Source organism: Alosa alosa, chromosome 8 (assembly GCF_017589495.1).
Source record: "Alosa alosa isolate M-15738 ecotype Scorff River chromosome 8, AALO_Geno_1.1, whole genome shotgun sequence".
Taxonomy (NCBI): Eukaryota; Metazoa; Chordata; class Actinopteri; order Clupeiformes; family Clupeidae; genus Alosa; species Alosa alosa.
Genome location: NC_063196.1, coordinates 11,070,272 through 11,092,834, shown reverse-complemented (window position 1 = coordinate 11,092,834; position 22,563 = coordinate 11,070,272). Strand labels below are relative to the sequence as shown.

The 22,563-nt window shown below is 41.4% G+C and overlaps 1 protein-coding gene across 1 annotated transcript; it reads left to right on the top strand.

The window, feature by feature from the left end:
- Window positions 1-581: 581 nt before the first annotated feature.
- Window positions 582-22,305, top strand: opn8b (opsin 8, group member b). The gene is made up of 4 exons (XM_048250807.1): window positions 582-602; window positions 15,802-16,095; window positions 19,605-19,936; window positions 21,876-22,305. The coding sequence occupies exons 2-4, from the start codon at window positions 15,840-15,842 to the stop codon at window positions 22,260-22,262; spliced, it is 975 nt and encodes a 324-aa protein (XP_048106764.1). The 5' UTR covers window positions 582-602; window positions 15,802-15,839; the 3' UTR covers window positions 22,263-22,305.
- Window positions 22,306-22,563: the final 258 nt, after the last annotated feature.

Sequence of the window (22,563 nt, the reverse complement as noted above, 5' to 3'; positions counted from 1 at the left end):
CGCTACCAATCAGATACATTGTTTATGAGAGGATAGCTGTGCCCAATTTGGTTCTTGTATCACTATTTGGACGATTCCACTGAAAAAACTGCTATTAGCCGCCCTGCTAAATGTAATGTATGATTGATGGTCTCCATTCCAAATTTACGCTCTCATTGGGGAGGTTCTCCACTACCCCAATAGGCTGGGCAGACCAGCATAGGCTACGTCAGTTTATGGTTAGTGGAGGGCGTTAAGTAGACCTAAAGATAAGGACGCGATGTGATCTGAATTGGCTTAGGGAGAACTCTCTCACACGCACTCCAGCTGATCCTTCCTGCCGGCGCACTTGGTCAAGTCAGATGTTTCTGACAAAAGCTGTACGAGAGGTGCGCCTCGGAGCTTCGGTGCGCTTTGGTGTTTTGTATGTTTCTTCTCTCCGCTTCTGCTAATGTGACAAAGTCGACAGCCATTGGGAAACGACTTTTGCGAACTTCATCGTTGCGTTTGGATATTGTAGGAACTGTCCAATATAAAAGTTTTTTTTTTTCAAATGGATGTCTACTCGTCAAAACTGTCACATGCTGTGGATGTCGGAGTTGGCGCGTATCTACTTGTCATTGGTAAGTGCGATGCGAATTCAGTTAGTTATTAAAATATTGAGGCATAAAACAAAGTTGTAGCCTATAATTAGTCATTATATAGCGAGGTTACTTTTGAACACTGATGAGCCAAATTCCATGGTCAATTGGGCTGAGCTGAGATAGATGTAGGCTCATGCAGTGTTTCTTAATATGCTTGGTCTTTTATTTTGCGCTCTGATCTTTGCATCGGTTGACATTGATAACATGTTATTAATTTGTGTTCATAGTTACATATTTAAGGTATTTGTCATGACCTGATTTTAGTTCAATATCCTACTCTGATTAGAGTTTACTGTAGGCCTATAGAATACAAATTGTGAATTCACATTTTGTTGTTATTACTAGCCCATGTAAGCAGTAACAAATGTAGACAAACTAGGACAAATGGAGGGTGTGCTAAAAGTGGTTAAACCTTCACACCTTCATATATCAGCAAAAACGTTCACCTTTCGTGGCAAGGTGACAGGCAAATTGTGTAAAATAGCTTTGACACGGGGGTGGCAGTCGTCCCACCAAAATGCAGCCTGCCATTGCAATTATGTTATCAGGCTTTGACAAATATCGTCAGGCTATCGATGCGGCATTAGTTGTGGACAGAAAATGTGAATCATTAAGCTGAGAACTGTGTCCATTTAGTCGCAACTGACTCTAGGGTACCATGCCATATCATCAAAGGCCAGTCCATGGAGCAGTGCGTAAAGTAATAACCAAAGGTGTCGCGTTTAGAAAACGATGGGACAGATGACATTTCCCTGAACGCAGAAGAGTGCAGTTACACATTTTTATGCGACTCAAACATGAAATTTTCAGACTGTTTTGTGACCGTTTTTTATTAATTTCACATCGTGCACCCTGTTACCTTGGATGTAAACTCTAACCTCTGCATCAACCTTAAAATAAATATATCTGACAGCGTGAGAGGAAACGCGCACAAACGTGTGTGTGTGTGTGTGTGTGTATGTGAGAGAGAGAGAGAGAGAGAGAGAGCGTGCCTAACTGTAATGACCTACAAGTCTAAGCACATGTTTTCACCTTTACTACCAGTCAAACGAACACAGACAATGCTTTGCTACGGTATTATCATGCTATTTACAGTTACCTGCGTGTTCGTCCACTAGGCTATACCTTATACAAGCCGCAGCGGCAAACCTCAGATTTAGCTAATTTTACCGGCATTGTTAATTCATCTAATAGTGGTTCTTAACTGGTCTGGTTTTGTGACCCACCATTTCCCATGTTCATAAAGTCGCGACACATACATTATTAGTGTTCAAGCCAACGGATATAGTGAGCTACATAAGACACACATAGCCTGTAGACCTACGTGTTTGGAACATGCGGATGTTTGGCATTACATTTTTTAAGTCTTCAACTCCTGATGTCAGGTTTGACTTTGACAAGTGCCAAATTGTTTCCACGTGGCATTTTAGTTTTGATGGTTTCATGCTCTCATGTGCCAGCAATTCACTGCACACCACACACAGGGGTTTCTGTCATATTTTGTCCTCAATTTAAGTGATATCCTAGCCTACTTCAAATATTCAGGGTCGCAGCCTACTTGTGTTTAGCCTACCGCTAAAATTATGTCTAACATGACCTTTCACATAAACATTGTCTGTGTCCATGACTGACTTTGGCTATAAAGTCTGTTAAAATACAGGTCCAATAGATCCCGACCCACCAGTTTATGTAAGGAGAGCTCTCAACCTGTGTGCTTACCAAAAGGTGTGACAAGAAGACTGCTGTTTGTTTTGTTTGTCCCTTTAATTTGTACAAACATTTTAGTCAAAGCTTCTTTTTTCTCTGGACCACAGTGATATGAACAAGCGCTGGGCGCTGCAGTGAGTCGTGTGGACATCCCAGGGCATCAGAGGATGTGGGCTCCCCTCCATTCATAGATGCATCAGTAAAGGCCGGAGTAGAATTACGTATAACCCCCATCACTCCAGCCACAGAGCATTTCAGCTGCTGCTGTCTGGCAAGCGGTATCAGTCTCAAGGCTACAGACTCAGTAACAGCTCTCATGCAGGCAATCAGGCTGAATGACAATGGACTATGAAAGCCTGTTGTTTGATCACACACATGTGAACTCTTTCTCTCACACACACACACACAAACACACACAAACACACACACACACAACCCCCCCCCCCACCACTCTCTCACACACACCACGCACACAATTTTCATGAACATCAATGGCTGTATTAAGGTTGGGGGGAAGGGGCAGGAATGTCAAAACCCCCTCCTGGTGTTGTTTTGGTCACTGTGTGGGCAGTCTGCCATGCAGTGACATTGCAGTGTTGGCTGACAAATCAGATCAGGATCACTGCATATGGGCAACAGCAGCTATCTGATGGGAAATGTTATCAGGAGACGATCCAGCTGGACAATATAGGCATAAATGATTCTGACCAATATTAGAAACTGGAAGGTATTTTTGTGACAACAGACAAGACAGCTGCAATATGTGCCACTTGAAATGGTTATGATATTGCTCTTCAGAAACGTATACGTTTTGGAACCAAATCATAGAGCATGGCCCTGTATAAGTAACATACAATGTGGCAACTTTACTCTCGCTATATTAAATACACTGTCTTGTCGGTACAAGTCAGTACTACTAGGGTGCACCAACCAAAAAGTGGAGGAAAGGTTGGGTGGAGCATCACATGCGTGTGCCAGAAGCTCTATCTGCAGATCACAGGCTAAGGAGCGTAGAATTGGAATAGTCCGCTCTGTACAGGGATGGGGCAATGATAAAAATGCCCTCTGTGAGTTCATCTGCTTGTTTGTAACCAAACAAGTCTTTGGCCTCCTATAATGGGTATAGAAAGGGACCGCCCAGAGGATATCGATCGATCGCAGGGCTCTCAAGTCTCACACATTTACCGTGAGACACACACAATTGACAGATGTCATGCTACCTTACATGCCTTTTCTCACGCTGACTTTTTGACTTTCTCTGATGTAACGTTATAATTATGACCGCCGCTAGCGAAGCGGTCATATAATGATTGTCAAAGTTTTTTTTTCTTTTTTTTTTCCCCGTCATCTACTTCTTGAATTTTTGGTCAACGATACCCGGGATGCCGAAACACCGGTGCACATGAAATTTGGTGGGTATGTATCCCAACTAGACTTTTACGGAAAAAATTTGTTTCGTCCCCGGGGGCCACTCCCCCCCGTGCTGGGCCCCCCGAACCGCAAAAAAAGCAGTTTTTCGTAAATAACTACCTGAACCGTGGCACTGAGGATGAAGAATCTTTTATGGTATGTTGGTCTCAAGGGCCCACATCAACCTGGGCCCATAATCACTCATTTGTGATTTGCACCCCGGTAAAAAATGAAAATGCTATATTATTCTGCTTTAATCGCCCCTATCTTCAGTTAAGATGTTCAGAACTGCACCACATTTTATGTGTATGACCTGTAGATGGCGGTGCACACATATACACATGCACACACACACAGGCACCCACATACTATCGGTATTAGAACGGCCGATACATAATTACAAATTCAGTAGGATTAAAAGAAAGCCAAAATAAATATTCATCATCATCATCATCATGGCTGCATTTCCAGTATTGGCGATAAGTAGTCGCGTTTGTCCACTAGATGGCGATCGTTGCAGTGAGACGTAATTTTGTTGGAAGTTAAAAGTGGGTTGGAAAAAACAATGGGCGCTTCCTACAAGGACTGTAGTTTACCGCAGAGAACGTCTAATAAGGATAGGACGATGTTCACATGAAATGTAATTCCCATTTCTTCTTGAAGCCGAAATAAATCTGAGGATGTTTATCGGACATGCTTGGTTTTTACTGCAGGTACGTTAATCTTATAATATCAATAAGGACCTAGGTAATGTTACCGTTAGCGTTGGTTGAGTGATGGGAGGCCAATTTGATTGATTGCATTTGTAGAAAACTATAAATGCGGTTATACCAAGCAAATTGATAGCAGCACTGTAATTGTATCTTTCGACTGTTTTTTGTTGCACGTGCTACAAAAATCATTCTGTGCAATGGAAGATTTACCAACGTTACACCGATCTGATACAGTTTTGCCTATACATGCGTGAGTGAGACTGAGACGCCTGTTTATTTGTTTTAAGTGCGTGCAGGGTGTGAGAGGGGAATCGATGTGCTTTGATTCCAGCTTGGTAGTTGTAGTCTGTGAAATTAAAAAAGCATGTGTGTGTGAAGTATCCAAACAATGACACCTTCATTTCATTATGGCTGCACTACTGTGTAGTGGGTCCCATTTAGAAGTGGCTACTTCATTCGCGCTTTCCTTGACTCATGGAGCTGCGTGAATTTTATTACAACTTTTCGCCACGATATGGCAATTTAAGTCCGCTTGACACTGTAAGGCGTAAGCCATTGGTTTCCAAAGGAGATTTTATTTGTGTCGCCAGCATAGCCTATTGACAATTTATGTTGTAAATAGGCCTACCTGCAGCTTTCTATTAGGATCTAGTTTGTTAGTTACAGTTTTGTCATAACTCCCTGATGCATTTTTGCATTTAGAATAGCCAGAGCGTGGATATCTCAATCGGAAAATTAAACAATATAGGTTGCCTATGGACTAGGCTGGTAGCCTGGCGGGCCATCCTATATCATTGAAATGTATAGTCTGGAATCGAACCATTTACCTCGCTTAATCCAAGGTGCGGGCAGAGAATTGTCTTTCAAACTGCCTAGGCATGCAATAGGCCAGCCTAATGACCATATCCGTATCCGATCGGCAAACGGGCAAATACATCCTTCTTGAAAGGAATTACTTAAGTGCATTGTGTTGCTCAACTTTCAAAGAAAAGCACAAGTCCAACTCCTCCAAAGTTGACGCCAACGCTGATTCAAACAACCGCTCTCCGTTAGCCATAGCCACCTTCCTTGTTGTTCACCGTCACAGGACTGTCGTTATCCTGTTAAGCCCGCCTTAAGACTCTCTAACAACATAGAGCGCTGTGATTGGATGAAGTCCACGGCGTCAGCCAATAGAAATCCCTATGGTTTGATACTAGACGTACAGGCTGAGCAAATTAATTTGCCGCCGCTAGAGTGCGTCTAGATTTCTAGGCTACTAGGCTGGGTGAACCCAGCCTGATCTGCCCGCTATTTATTTTTTGATTTCTTAAAAGATTGAGGTCTGGTGAAAGCCAGACTAGCCATGGACCTCAGTTACACAATGCAAGGGAACATGAATCAGCCTATATTTGCACGAACAATAATGGACAACAGCTCTTCAATTAACTTTGGCCCGTTAAAATGTGTATGAACAGTCTAGCGACGCATTTCATCAAGGCCCATTTGGACATGTCAGTTATTTGCACCACTGGTTAGATGTAAAACAGCATTTCGTTTCAGATTACTTTTACTTAATTTGTGCATTACTTTTCCCAAATACAATGTAGCCTACAGGTGTAAGTGACCTTTCATCAATCCAGTTGCAATGGATGAACTGTGATGAACTGCCCTACTTGTGATTGTTTAGAGATTTTAAAGGTTTTATTACAATGCTACATCTTCTTTGGCTATTCTATAATCTATTCACCTTTTCAGCACCACTAGGCTACTTTCTGTGCAGCCGCACACACACACTCAGGCATGCCAAACAAGCATACACAAAAGTTTCAAGATGGAGACAAATTGAAGTGTGATTTATTTTCGCGGAACGGATGTACAGGACTGAGCGGCAGTCATATTTTGTACCGCTATGTGGTACATCTAGTTTGATCTGTGGTTTGCAGGTTATGTATGCATGTAGCCAAACCTACAGTTTGCGTATCAATATTGCATTCAAGACGCAACAATGGGTCAAGAAAAGAAGAGAGTTTGGGGTCTTCTCAACTAAGAGACGGTGAAGTTGTAAGCCAGATAGCAGAACCTGATAAAAGCTCTGCAGATGACCTTCATTTATAAATGTCTTAATGTCTTAATGATGATTTCACCACCACAGATGCATGATATCAATTACTCAAATCACATATGTTTTTCACAACACTTTTCATACAAGCATATGTTTAGTAGTACTTCATATGAGTTTGTTATTGTTCATTTGTTTATATTGATAAAACATATTATGTGACATAACACATTTAGAAATGTTTATAATAAATCCAGGGCCTGCTGCATCCAGGTTTTTCCATTATGTCATATCACACTATGTGGTAGCCACAAGGACTGGAACTACCACGTTTAAAAAGACTGAATTTCCCTTTTAGGAATGTCTGACGTGTGTTGATTACATGAAAAATGTCGACATTAAAAGCCAATTCAGACTAACATGACATAAGAGTAATTTATAAGTCATGCTGGACGTTAACCAAATTGTGAAAGATCAGTGACTGACATTTGCCTGCATCAAGAACTCTTCAGTCTGTGTTTAAAACACATTCTGTGGGCATTGATGTAGGTTAAATGAAAATGTCACCACCACCTTTAAAGCTGTACAGTATATACAGTAAGGTATTAAGCGCTGATCCTTTAGAAGGATCCATGTGATATACATACATATATACATACATACATACATACATGCATGCATACATACATACATACATATATACATACATACATACATACATATATACATACATACATACATACATACTAGGGGTGTGAATCTCTCATGTAAAAGACGATACGATTCGCATCTAGATACATGGGCACGATTCGATACAAGAAAAGATACATGTTCATAAAAAACGATTCAGTACGATTCGATGCGATTCGATTCGATGCAGTTCAAGAATGGAAAGCATTCTGAAAGATTTTTTGTCATATTCTCAAGGTGCACATTAATTTTATATTATCAGTTATCATGGTCATGGTTGTCAATTAGGCAAAAAAATGTGTGAATATGATTATCTAAACTGAGGTTTGTTTCATATTCTGTATTGAAATAAAAAAAAAAAGTCTACATTTCAGTCAAACACAGCAGCCAAATACAACACGGACCGGTGGGGGGGTTGGGGGTTCCATGTTCCGTGCATGCATTACTTGAAAAGAACTAGCTCCAGTTATGTATGAACAGTGAAGGTAACGAACTCTTAAAAATGTGAAAAACGTGAACTTGAAGAAGTGAAAATTGAACAATATGAACTATGAAAATTGAACAACTTGAAGCTACATCTATCATGTGTGAACATGCTTAACAAAATATGCTAACAAAACATGGGAACTAAACGTGCATTACGAATATAATCAGTGGGAGCCCTGTGCTTGTTTCCCTGCAACAAGAAGGTTCCATCTGGGGGTTATGGAAGACAGTGACACCCTCAGTGTGTTTGAAATGTCCAGTCGATTGCGCAATTTGGTCTTAGTTGCAGTAATTGCCGAAAACCTGGACTCGCATCGATAGGCCTACGTGTTGGGAAATGGTAGCAACGTTTTCAGCGCTTTTACGGCTCTCTCGGGATATTCTGCTTTGGTTTTCATCCAAAAACCCGCCAGAGAGGTTTCCTCATAGCCTACACACTCTTAAGACCACCGTCATTTGCAATTTCGATCAACTGCTCTTCCTCCTGCGCTGACAAGTTAGGACTATTCGGGATATTGACAAATGGGTTGCGGACCCACTCATTGGTTTGCCGTGGATCTTTGGAGGATGGGAAGTAACGCTCAAACTCATTTGAAAGCGCAACAAGGTGATCGCGCACCAGCTGCGAGAGAAAGGGCCCTGCCTCAGTCTCTCCCAAAACCCCCACTACTGTTTGGAACATATCAAATACACCCCGATCCACTCGTCGTACCCACAAATCAAGCTTGGCTTTAAATGCAGCGACTTTATCTGCCAGTTTAAAGACAGTCGTCAGTCTCCCCTGCAGTGACAGGTTGAGGTCATTAAGCAACCCGAATATGTCACACAGGTAAGCGAGTTTTGACACTCAGCCCTCATCACTAAAAGATGCAGCTAACGGTGACTTATTTTCTGTAAGAAATCTCTGCAGCGGCTCTCGCAACTCAAACACTCTGGCCAGTGACCTGCAACCAACCAACTTGGATAGCGTACCACGGTGACCCATTCACCCTCTCTAACAACTGTGCCTCAATATCCTCTGACATATCATCAATTCGCCTATGGACAGTGCTTGCAGAAAGCGGTACCTGAGCTTTTTTAGCTGCAGCCTCCCCAAGGAGTTCATTGCACATGCCTTTACCAGCAGGCAGAATTAACTCTTCCCCAATAGTAAAGGGCTTCTTAGATTTAGCAATCCGACTAGCCACTATGAGGCTTTTAGCGCAGCCACGTTCACCGATGTGGTTGCTTTACGCACTAGTTTTTTGTCCTTCTGCAGGGCTCTACAGTGCGCCCATTTCACTCGCACATGCGAGTAAAAATAATTGCGTGCGAGTGCAAAAAAATATTTAGGCGCACTGGTGCGAATGACTTCTAGCCAAGTCAATGTTTGCCTACAAAATACACCGCAACATCGCAAAACATTACTGGTGCGAACCATAAAATCACGTCGCCAATATAGCATAAAAACTACACCTCCCATCAACGTTAGCAGTTTTCGCGTTGTGACTCGCTAGTTGCTTCTATCAAATTCAAGGATGCGCAGAAAAAGTTAGACTAGCCAGCCAAGATACCAAGTAGGCTAGAACTAATTTCTTCAATCCACCGAATTCATCGGATATATGAGGAACAGGATAAGATTCTGAGAATGCAATGAGAGAAGGTAACATGCATTTTAGCCCAGTTGATGTATTGGGTGCAATATGCAAAATATAGCTGTAGCGAACAGTCACAAAAGTTGCCATAATAGTCTCCGTTTTCTTCAAAGAGAACGCTACAGACAACTCCAGGCATCCATGCATGCTTGTTTGTTTTACACCGAATACAAGCTGAAGTGCAAAACGAAAGTATGCATAGGCCTACCATTTGACAACTGCCCCCATCAATGCAGATATTTCAAATAGATATAAATATCACTGATTAGACTGATTAGGTTTTGTGGAAGAGAAAATTCACGGTTTTAGTAGTAGGCCTAGTATTGGGCAGTATGCAGTCAGAGGTCACCCATGGGCATATTAGGATTAGCTACAGGTGGATTCACAAATAAATAAATTGGCCTAGGGACCTACATTTGACAGGATAGCCTACTTCAGGCTATATGCAAATATGGCAATGCATTATATTATTTTACATGAACAAAATGTAGAAAAATAGACCGAAGATAATAAAGTATGCACTGATGTTCTTTAACTGTTGGCTGCAGTGTAAAGTTACATTATGTGTAAGTTAAGTACAGAACTGACTGTGCCTCCAGATTTTTGTCTGTGCTCCTAAATTGTTTAACTTGGGCGCACAAGTGTTCCTGGAAAAAAATGTTAGTGTAGAGCCCTGACTTCTTGCTCGCGTTTCTTATTACGCTCAAAGAACTCAAGGTGTTTGTCTTTAAGTGTAGGATGCTTGGACTCTAGATGTCGAATTAGCTTTGATGGTTTCATTGCTTCGTTTGACAACTTATCGCCAAATACCACACATAAAGGACTTGGTGCATGCGAGTCACCGGTCTCTGCGAAACCATATTTTAAATATGACATATTTCGTATTGAATGACCCCTTCTTTTCCTTTGAGGTATCTGGCTCACCATCGTCAGTGGGTATTATTGCAAATTAAATTGAGTTTATTTAGTTTGCATGCATTTAAACTCTTGTCGTAGGCTACGGCCCGGCCCGGTGGTTGGGGACCGCTGCTCTACAGACTATCGTTGCTGTTTAGTGTTTAATTTCGCGCTGGATTTTGAAAAACAAAAGAGTAAAAACTGTAAAACAAACGAACGAGCAATGTGTGATCTAGGTGCCTGGCTACTCCTTGTCTTGACCACCCTGTTTGCACAAGTTGATTTGCTATTTAAACAATAGGCCTATGCGTAGTGCATACCAGACGGGAAGATGAGCTTTGGACACAAACTACATGTTGCCTGGCGCCACAATGTGCCGGGGCATAAGATAAGATCCTCTGTGTCTGTCTGTATCTTTCTCTGATGGTGTCTTTCTCTGTCAAATTCAAATTCAACTTGCTTTATTACTGTGAATGGATACAGTATTCCCAAAGGTTAAGATCATCACAGTAATAAAGTGAACAATAGTAATAAGAATAGGAGGAAGAAGATGTGTTCTGTCTCTCTCTCTTCTTGCATGAAACATCCCATACACCATAAAAAGATGGAAAGATGGTTTCGCAAAGTGTTTCACAATCAGACCCTTTGTTTGTACCCAAGTCAGCTGCATATACCTGACCCATATCGAGGGAAAGCACTACCATATGACCCCAAAGTCTGGTAGTGTGTGTGGACTCGAAGGCTGGATATCTGTAGCTTAGCAGTGTCTGACAGTTTGATAATGGACAAAAGGCAAGAAGAGGCAGAGAGAAAAAGAGCAAACGGCTTATCTTATCAGAACACAAAATCTCTCTCCCTATATCATCACAGGACAGCCATACCTAGATGTTTCTTTTTTTCTCTTTCTGTCGTCAGCTTCTTATTTTTAGTGCTGCTTTTAGAAATGTTGGGCTCTGTAAAAGTATATTCAGGCTACTGGCTCTGCTATAGAACCTGCATCAACACAAGTGCTAAAAAAAGCCTTGTTATTGCTCACAAAGGCTGCTTCATCACCTTCACCAGGAGGTCAAGCTTTCACTGTGGTTTGTCCGTCCGTCTCAGATTCATGTCAAACTGATTATGTGAAGTGCATCTTATGATTATTATTGGATGGTGTTTATGTCGACGTACAGTATAAAAGTCAATTACACACTGAGATCTCGTGTTTGAATGGCAAAGACCAGAGCTATAGTATATGACCTGGGCAGACGTCTGTCCACACTGTGTGCCCTTAATGTCTTTGCAGCTTTGGTTGGGTATTCAGGCTACTGGCTGCACATGTTGAACTGTGAAGGAGAGCCTACCTATAGCACAAGGAATTTAACACCTTTCCTCTCTACATCTGAAAATACAGAAACCAATTGCATATTGGAATGTAAGATTTAAGTAAATTGGACCTGCATTTGATTAGAAATGAAGTGGAGAGGATTCCATTCTTCATTTCACGTGGGGCTTAGACAGGAACCGTTATTTTTTTTCACCAGGAAAGCAGGCTGATGAACCATGGACAATGAGGGCCTGTCATCTGTCTGTCTGTGATCACACACACAAGCTTAATCACACACACACTCTCTCTCTTTCTCATGCACACACACTCTCTCTCTCTCTCTCACACACACACTCACTCACTCACTCACTCACACACACACACACACACACACACACACACACACACATACACATACAGTACATACACACAGATGTTACAACATCCACACAACATAAACAGCATTTACAATTATTATACCATGATTTTTAACTTTTCTTACACAAGTATAATAAAATGACTCTTGAAACTTGAAACGACTGTTCCGGAATACAAGTCTTGTCGGGTGGGTCTCAATGGGTCATCTGGTCAGATGTGCCAAAGACCCTGTTTCCATTTGTTTTTAAAAAGGCATCTTGGGTGATCCCATCACACATTGTCAGTTCTAAATACACGTGTAAACAATCACTAAGACGCTTATCGTTTGTAGTATAAATGCTAAAGCATTTTGATGCGTCCCAGACAATGGGAGTTCAGCAATGTCTTTAGCTAAGCACCTTGAATACATTTTGTAAACCGTGATGTGTCTCGGCTGACCACTTGTGATAGGATCACCTACTGGCCACCTTACACCAAACAACTTTGACAAGATTTGGGAAAGATTCTTGAGAGATTGTAGTCTTTTAACTAATGCCCCCCATTCAAACTTTACTCGAAAGACTCCAATCTTTTAAGAATCCTTCCCAAATCTTGTCAAAGTTGTTTGGTGTAAGGAGGCCATTAGACACATTCTAAAAACAAATGTTAACAGGCCCAAAAACTGGTGACTGCCTAATGTGGTCACTTCATGGTCATGTGGTGTAAGTGAGCATCTCACATGCTCAAACAAAGTTGATTGAAAAAAAGTTGTGAAGAATGTAATATTACAAAATGTGATTAATTTGTTCTGTATTTGATCCTCACACTCGCAAAATTCTTCCCCTCTGCCAGTTCTGCCAATTGAATTTCAAGTTCGGAAATTAAATTTCAGTTTACTTCAATTACTGACTCACACTTCCAGTCCTACAGGAAAAGCAATAGACCTTTTTCACAGCAGACATTTTGACATAAAATATATAGCAGGCCCAGGTGTTGCTGATGACATTACTGTAATTAGGGTTCTGATTCTGTCACACTTCAATTGAATAGACTTCATTAATGTAATAACTAACATATTATGTGCTTGTCCTACTATTTCATGTCAAAATGGCTGCTGTGAAAAAGATCTGTTGAGTGCTGACCGGTTATAAAGCTCTCGGAACCCAAGAGGCTACACCAGAGGTGTGTTCAAATTTGGCAAACAGTGCCGACTGTTCATGGTGAACATGTTTTCTCTGAACAGTTACATTTGAACAATTTGGTGTAAACATTCCATCGTAACTTTGTCCAGCCCACGTCCAGCTCCACTGTATGTTCGTGGAGAACTACCTTCTCAGACTGTTTGCGAGTGTTCACAAACATTCGCCAAAAACTCAAGGCAAACAGAAACCAGGTCTCCAACAGGTAGCCTAGCTTGTCACGTTCAGCGAACACCTCATAATCTCCACAATCCACTCCATGATTACACTGTAAAAGAAAACCCGGTCTCTGTAGGCAGCCCAGGCTCCAAAAACTAGAAACAAAGTGAGGCCTGTCCCCCAAACAAAAACAAAACCGTGTGTGGAGTTCCTCTGGGAATACTGAGGTGTGCTACCTCTCTGGTGTGTTTTTGTTTGTTTCTTTGTTGAAATATAATGTAGACTAAATTGTTTTGGACAAAATCGTCTGCTAAGAAGTTTTAATATAAACATAAAAAAATGCAACATCATGCACAATTGCTTACCCCACCTTTAATGTGCTGTGTTGTTCTCTGTTTTATGGCAACACTGTACTCGCAGTGATTATCCTGGAAACCCAGAGGTCTCGCGAGAGCACAATTTGAATTTGCTCAGCGAGTCGCTCTGGCAATCAGTAATGATGCTCACCTTTCTCAGAGGAGTAGAGAAGCACTCTGTATAAATCCATTGTAATTTCACTTTGCTCTGCTTGCTGTTCAGCCTGAGAGGGTTTTAAGATAGATGGTGTGACTTCGGAGCACCCATTTCAATCAGGCATTGTTCATCCTGGGTACTTATCAGTGCTCACCATCGTATTCGGTTCGGTGTTTCCAAACCATGTGAGGGCTGTTTTCCCACCAGTCTGCCTGTCTGCTTCCGTCGCCCCCTCAAGTCCTTGTGCTCATCTCCAGACTCCTGTGGAGTGGCCCCTCGTTTTTTTTTTTTGCGTGTGTTGTTTGTTTTTGCAGTCTGCCTTTGTTACCATTCAAAATGAATGTCCAGAGTTATATGAATGAAGGTCTTTCCTTAACATGCTTATTCATCCATGGGATGAGCCCTTTCCACTTTTAATGTCAGACTGTAGACATGAGTGCACCTAACTACAGCTTTATATTCACATAATTTTCCATAATTAGAACAAGATGACTTGACTGGGTTATATTGCACGCATTCATCTTTTTTTGGTGCATTCGGTGGGTTATTGGCTAACTGTCATCATGTCACAGCTTTGGTCGTTACACTGCATACCCTGTAAAGTTCACCCAGTCACCTTGTTGATTTGACAGAGTTATGTGTAGCATAGTCAAGTTTATTACAAGTTAATTACACATAAACGCACATTGATTCTTCAAATCAGTGCTTTATTGAGAATGTAGCTGCACTCTGCCCCTTAGACCCCACAGAGGCTATTTTGCACGATCTGTTAACTAATGACCACATCTTTGTGTGTCAGAAATTAGGTTCAGTGCATGACTGTCTGTTTCTTGGATGTCCACATTTGTTTGGATCAGATATTAAGCTCAGTAGCGTTCTGTAACGGGTTGTTGAGTTTGTCATCATGCACTTGCATAACAAGGACAATGGTAAACACACAGAGGCATCTTTTAGGTCATTCCTGTAAGAAGTTTACTTAAGAAAAAGGGCTGTAGAAGAGAGAGATGATATTTTTTAAGTAGTCAACCAGCAGTCCCTCTACACTTTTGTTTGTGTTTCATTCTTTTTATGAAGCTGTTCAGTCACAGCGACTAAACAAGTGAAAAAATGAAGGAAGGAGGAGTAGCTTACATAAACAAACACAAACGTCACCACTGAGAATCATGACGACATAAAGAAATACATCGGATGTGAACACAGGAGAAAAAAAAGAATATCTTCAGCCGTGGAGGTCACCTCGGTTCTTTCCTCTCTTATTGTGGGCTTTTCTTAGCCCAGCTGCGGTTGGAATGTACTGCACACGTGTATGAACTGGCTTTTATTTGTATGTTGCCTGTAGAAAACTGAGGGTGCAGCGTTTTGTGCTGGTTAAAAATCTTCCCATCATTCAGCTAGACGCAAGGCTAAGTAGAGGTCAAACCTAACCAACAGTCTCCCTTCAAGTGAAATATTTACTTCTGAGATTTATTGTTCAAGGATGACAACATGATGACGAGAAGGCGTACATATCTGCAAGCTCTGTTTTCATGATTATTCAAACTGTAAACAAGTGACAAACATTAACAGACAGCGTATTAATAATCGTCTCTTAGAGCTATAAAGTGTTGTATGTATGTATGTTTTGCAGCCATTGGGTTTACTGTCATGTCTCTGTCCCACGCTCTCATTCAACATAACTGTGTTGTCCATCATAGGGAGCTGGCTTGGCAAACTGAGAGCTTATGCTGATTAAGATGAAATGTTTTTGCATCACTGAACACACACAAGGTGTTAAAGTATAACCTTACAGTTGGCAGGGTTAAAGTCAAACCTAACAATCTGGCTTGCAGTAAAAGGAATGTTTACAACTAAAATTTGTGTTCAGGAGTCGTTCTAATGAAAGAAGACTTATATTTGCAATTAGCTTTTCGTGATATGTTTAGCAAAATGGGATGATATGGATAGGGCATAAATAAACAGTTCTTACCATGTGGAAAGGTGACTGTATTGAAAAACACAAACTGTGCCAGTAAGCTCTCCGTCTCTCTTGTATCCTTGTCTCCCTGTCCATCTGTTTTTGGCATTAGCTGTTCTGTCCATCATAGGGAACCTCCTGGTGCTCATCATGGCCAGCAAGCGCTCCAAGCACATGAAGCCGGCAGAGCTGCTGAGCGTGAGCCTGGCTGTGACGGACCTTGGTGCGGCCGTGACGATGTACCCGCTGGCTGCAGCGTCGGCCTGGAACCATCACTGGATCGGCGGTGACGTCACATGCCGCTACTACGGCTTCATGGGGTTCTTCTTCGGAATAGCCAGCATGGCGACGCTGACAGTGATGGCCGTCGTCCGATTCATCGTGTCCACCAACCTGCAGTCACCCAGTGAGTAGGAAATCACAAGTGTACAAAATTTGAAGTGTTGAATTCCCCCCCAAAAATACTTTCAGAGTTAATTTTAACACTGTACGTGTTAAATTACCCCATTTTGATTTGAAGAGAATATCAAGGTATATATACTACACTCCTGTCCAAGTAGTCTTACCACTCGAGTTGAAAGACGGTGTGGAATGGAACAGTCATGTCTATCACGTAATAGTTCACATTCTGTATTCAGGCACGTTTGCGATCATACTACTGTAGATACATCCAACTGCCCCGAGTCCACCTCTTCAAACAGGCCCAGGCATGGATCGGCGTACTGAAAACTACTTGGATTAATGTCATTTTGGTCTCCAAAATTTACAATCATTATCAACCAAAAATAGACCCAGGTGTTTTTTAGACCAGAGTTTTCCTTTAAGGACCTATTTGAGAACGCCCCTTTATTTAAAGACCTTTTTGAAAGGTCATGGTTATGCTATTTGACGTTCAAACTCTCTGTGTCATGCTATTTAACTACTGTATCATGATGTTTGGCAAAGTCTCTAGCCAGGGTCATGAACTGCTTTGCAGGGATTGTGCACAAGGCTACTATGCAAAAATTCATGCATACACCCCATATGCTCATTTTTGCCAGTGGCCATTTAAATAACTTATAATGATTTAAATGAGGGGTTCTTTTAACCCCTGCAGATTTGGCTTATTGATGTTTTTATTTTTTTAGGCATTTATGTTTTAGATGTTATTATGTATTTATTGTCCATCTTGGTGTGAAGTGCGACTTTGCGACTTTGACTTGTGTAAGCTCATGGGGCAAGGTTAAGCCTTCTGCATTACCACAAAAATTGCTGATGCTGATTTTTCATATGATATGCAGGGCAGTACTTTTGATTTTTCAGAGGAGAAATGCATGTTTCTCATATCAACTCATATTAATTTGCCTCGGCCTGCATAGTTATTATTATTTATGTGTTTTTCAAATATTTTGTGTCCCAGTTGCACAGCGGACTCTTCTGCCAATTTCTTGCCATTTGTCAAGAGATGCTTCCGTTGGGAATATCTATTTCCATCAACAACAGTACACTTCTGAATTTAATTGACTTGACAGAGGGGGTATAGATAAACATCTTAGATCTGTAATTTGAAGGGGTCTACACAAGGGTGACATGTAACCGTCATAAGAATGTCATGACACATGTCATGCACATTAATGACATAGTGTTGATGTTTATGACATTGTTTGGGTGTCATCATTATAACAACTTGACATTAGGCAAGATGACATTATTTGAGGGTGTCTCTGTCATGACAACTTGACATTAGCCAAGAAAATGTAAACCGTTGTCATGACAACTTGACATTAGCCAAGAAAGAAATGCAAAATTGACATATAACTGTGTTTGGCCTGACTCATCTTCTAGGTTCGTGAAGTGGTGAGCCTGAACAATTGGCTGTCATGACACCATTATAAATTAATAATAATAATAATAATTTCATTACATTAATCAGCTCAAAGTGCTTTACATTTGAAGCATGTAACACAATAATAGTCAGTCAGTCATTATCAATCACTTTTCTTCATTGCTGGGGCCGTTTATGATCCACTCAGCAACATATCAAAAATATAGAAAAATAACATGTCATAAGACTGGCAGCCTTAACCCTTTACCCCCCATAAGCACGCCATATGGCAACTGTGGCGAGGAAAAACTCCCATATTCCAGGAAGAAACCTTGAGCAGAACGTGACTTAATAGCGGGAGCCCATCTGCTTCTGGCTGGCTGCGTAGGCTATGTAGTGAATGTATAGATTACAAATAAGAATAAGCTACTACAGTTCATGAATATGAGTTATATTTCCAGATCTGCTAAAATGTATCGAGAGAGTAATTGAATTGAATTGTTGCCCTGCTATGCAGGTTGTTTTTTTGTTTGGATGCATGATTTGAGAGAGCAAATAAGCAGGAGGCGCGAATGATAATCTTGCCTGCGACATGAACTGCTTCTACTCAATATTTCTTCATTTCATCGTAGCCTACAGATAAGCGCGAGATCTCACCACTTAAAAAAAAAACATACTACCCGGGTAGACGGACTTTGGTTTATTATTTTGGGGTTATTTTATCAGAGCTCTGAGGTCATTTTACTTTATATTTTTCTCAACTTGTGTTTAAAAGGTTGAAAACTAAGAGAAATACTGATTTTCACAACTAAAAGGACAGAAAAGAGAAACAAGGTCATACTGTTTGATATTTGATGTTTAATAAATGCCGGCTATATGTTCTGGGTAAACTATTTTGGTACTTTCATTTGTCTACTCCTCTTGTGAAAAGTTCCTTAGAAAGGCAGCACTTCACTTTACATTAAAATAAGTGCCCCTTACACAGACAAATATGGCGTCTCAGGGGGAATCGAACCCCTCAGTCCCTCAAAACACACCTTAAAATGATTGAATGGCACTACTGGTTAGGAATCCGTCATCGTAATGGTGTGTTGGGTAGACTTGTGCATGATTTGAAAAAGCTGCATAAATGATGGCAATGAAATGGTGCTTAAAGACTAGTATATGAATAGTTGTATGCATGTTTCACATGCACAGTTAGGTTAGCTGGCATGGTAACATGTATTATGGTTTTGCAAAATGCATTGCTGAAAAAAAACTCTTAAGTCATGACTGAGTATGGTATTTGTTGTCATTATAGTTGAAATTAGACTCAATGTTCCAGAAATGTAAAATGTACAGAAATAGGACCTACATGATGGTGTAATGACACTTAATGACATGTTCAGGAAACATCTCAGATGGTTCACTGTACTTTAGGTCAAAGGTAAGTAAGTATTCATGACACTGTCAGGAAACTATTTTGGTGTGTAATAGTTATTTGTGACAGCTTAATGACAAGTCAAAACTATTACCACTGTAGTTGAGGTCAAGAAAAGTATTCATGACCAATTTATAATGTCGTATTTATGATGTCAATTTATATTAGTCGTCATGACTATTGTAAACGGGTTACATTTTCTTGGCTAATGTCAAGTTGTCATGACAAAGACCCGTCAAATAATGTCATCTTGGCTAATGTCAAGTTGTCATAATGATGACACCCAAACAATGTCAACTTGACATTCCAAAAACCGAATGACACATTATGACAACAGTCATAAACATCAATAATGTGTCATTAATGTAATGACGGTTACATGTCACCCTTATGTAGACCCCTTCAAATAAAGTGTTACCGAAAAGTGACATTGTGTTTACTGTTGGTCTGTGTCCCAGCTCCTTCTCATTCAACATTACTGTTCTGTCCATCGTAGAGAACCAGCTGCTTGGTTTATAGATTGGTTGGATATAGATTTGAATTTAATTGAATTGTTCTCCCCAGAGGAGTGGGTGAGCTTGCAGCAATACTGCTTGGAAAAGAGTCCAATCTGACTTGCCAATCTAAATTGAATTGAATTGAGTTGAATTGAGTTGAACTGAACTGAACTGAACTGAACTGTTCCCCCCAGAGGAGCGGGTGAGCATGCGGAATGCTAAGCTGCTGGTGGTGGGGGCATGGCTGTACGCGCTGCTCTGGGCCGTTTTCCCCTTCGCCGGCTGGGGCCAGTACGGTCCTGAGCCCTTTGGCCTGTCTTGCACACTGTCCTGGGCCAACATGCGCCACATCGACCACGGCTTCTCCTTCGTCATCAGCATGTTCTCCATGAACCTGGCCACACCCGCCGTGGTCATCATCACCTGCTACGCCGGCATCGCCTTGCGCCTGCGGGTCACCTTCAAGTCCATCAACAGCTTCAACCACCTGCCCAACGCTGTCAAGATGCAGAAAAGACTTGTACTGGTGAGAAACATCATCTTCCTTTATATATATCTACAACCCCAATTCCAAAAAAGTTGGGATGTACATAAAAACAAAATGTGATCTAAAAATCTCGTAAATCCATATTTAGCTGCTAAAAGGACATAGACAACATATCAAATGTTGATAAATTTGACTATGCCAGCAACACGTCTCAAAAAAGTTGGGACGGGGGCAACAAAAGGCCTTAATTAAATGCCAATCAGTTCATATAGTGTTCATGTAAACAGTTCGGTTGAAATCTTTAGTCAGATTCATTTCAATCTGATTGAAAGAAAAAAGGTCCATGTAAACGCGGCTACTGAAAGTAATGTACCATGAACCAAAGTATGTTTCAGTTCAGACTGAAGTGCTAGATAGACGCATGCACACACAGAAAGCTGTCTTCAATCTGCCTCCAGTTCCCTTGAAGGTACCACAGTTAAAACCAATGCATTGTTGCATCTCTCACCATAAAGCTCTCTCCTGGAAATGAATAGGGAGAGGTTAATTGACACAATGACACATGACGTAAACGTGAGGAGCGGAGTACTTGTTGCCTCCTGAGGCGACCACCTCTCCACACACAGAGCCTACCTCAGTCCTACTGTTAGACATCCCACACCCTGCCTTTGTGCCCTGCCCCAGAAACAAAGGCAAAAGCAATGATGTTCAGTGCTTTTAAATGTCATGGCATGAAGCAATAACACACACACACACACACCTGTCACAATGCCTTTTATAAACACGCTTGTGAATAAGAAAAAAAAATGCTATGATTTACAAATTATGTCAACCCTATATTTAATTGAGAATAATTTTACAGTTTTGTATCAAGTGTAATATAGGATGTAATGGGTCAGGTGTACAAACCCAATGGCTTTGAATGCAATTCTGCCAATCATTATCAAAGACCGGAACAATCCGTTTTAGAAATTTCTCTTAATAATAGTAAGTCCTTTGTCACTGTTGGAATTGCATTTGTCTTGGTACAAAGAGCAGGATATTAATATTCATACAGCATGCTGACTTGAGCAATACAATTCTTGATGGAACTCATCACACTCATCTTTTTCTTATGTTGTCGCCCCCTTCCATCAGGCTATCAGAGACCATTAACAGACATGCTGTACCTGCATACTCTGCAGAAATAAGCTATGCTATTTCATCACAGCATTTGCATGGGGAAACTGTTACCTGCTTCAGACCAGGACAGATTTTTGAACTGACACATACCGTACGGGTGACAAGGTATATACAGTGTGTACGTACGTACGTGTGTGTGTGCTCTGGTGCTTCATCCCTTTGGTATTTTGACCAAGGAATGACACAGGTGTTTTATTAAGACCTTAAACTAATTGTGGAAACTTATTGTGGAAAAGAGGCCAAACATCCCCTCTTTAAATGTGTGTGTGTTTCTCCCCTACAAACCTTTAAATCCCCAGCACTTCAGTAGGCAAACCGCTGGACCATGTAATTTCTAAAAGTTAATTTCCTCTGTTTGACACCCAGTAAACAAAATAAAGTCCTGGCGACGTCCCCTAAAGGTCCCCTGGCGAACGTCACCTCCTCGACATTGTGTAGGGTTTAATTTGCAGACAAAATTTCCATGCACAAAAACTTTGCTTTTTGACAGACTTTACATGTTGCCCATCATTTAAATTAGGGTCCCGATTGTCTTATATTTATATTTGACTACATCAAACAGATGCTCCAAAGCTACACACAGTATGACACAGCCATGGTTGCCAACATGGTGCCCCTGAGCAAGGCATTTAACCCTGAGATGCTCCACAGAGACGGCTCCTGTAGTAACTGCAGGTCACTGTAAGTCGCTCTTAGTAAGAACGCCTTGGTACAAGTCCCTGTAGTTCGTTCATTACCAATCAGTGTGATGCAACGTGATGTAAGGTGATGTCTAATGGTGTTCCTTCTTTCACAGATCGCCATCTTCATCAGCATGGGTTTCCTGGGTAGCTGGACGCCCTACGGCATGGTGAGTCTGTGGTCAGTGTACAGCGACAGCACCTCCATCCCGCCACTGGTGAGCATGTTGCCCTGCCTGTTCGCCAAGACCTCCACTGTCTACAACCCCCTCATCTATTACATCTTCAGCAAGACCTTCAAGACCCAAGTCAAACAGCTGTGTTGTCCGTACAGATGGTCCAACGCCTGCAACCCAGACATGGACAGCAACAAGGCCATCGAGAACACCGTCTACCTGGTGTGCAATGACGCCAAACCTCCACAGCCAAGGCCCCGCATGGACGACAAGGACCTCGGGACAACGGAGCAGATGGAGACGCGGCTGACTCTGGAATACCAATAGTGTTTATTTATTGAGGTGGGGGGGCAGTATTACAGCTGGTGCCCCAGACGATAGATCATGACTAAAGCCCAGGGCTAGGGAGGCAGAGGTGGAGAATAGAGGAGAGGGTGACAAAAAAAAAAGTACTGCTATGGAAAGTTTTCCAAATGATCTTTTCCACAAGGGGAGTTTGTATTCTTTCTCTCAGTCCAGGTAAACATCTGAAAAGCTATAAAAAAAAAAAGAGGTGCACAAACTCATGAGCTCTGCAGCTTTCAAAGGCAACCATCCTTGCCACTTGTCACATCCTGACAGAGGCCTC

What these genes read in the sequence shown, in the direction of transcription:
- opn8b (XM_048250807.1), top strand. Translation starts at nt 15,840, where the DNA reads ATGGCCAGCAAGCGCTCCAAGCACATGAAGCCGGCAGAGCTGCTGAGC. An exon ending in CACCAACCTGCAGTCACCCA is followed by an intron (nt 16,096 to 19,604) that starts GTGAGTAGGAAA and finishes TGTTCCCCCCAG; the next exon opens with AGGAGCGGGTGAGCATGCGG. An exon ending in TGCAGAAAAGACTTGTACTG is followed by an intron (nt 19,937 to 21,875) that starts GTGAGAAACATC and finishes CTTCTTTCACAG; the next exon opens with ATCGCCATCTTCATCAGCAT.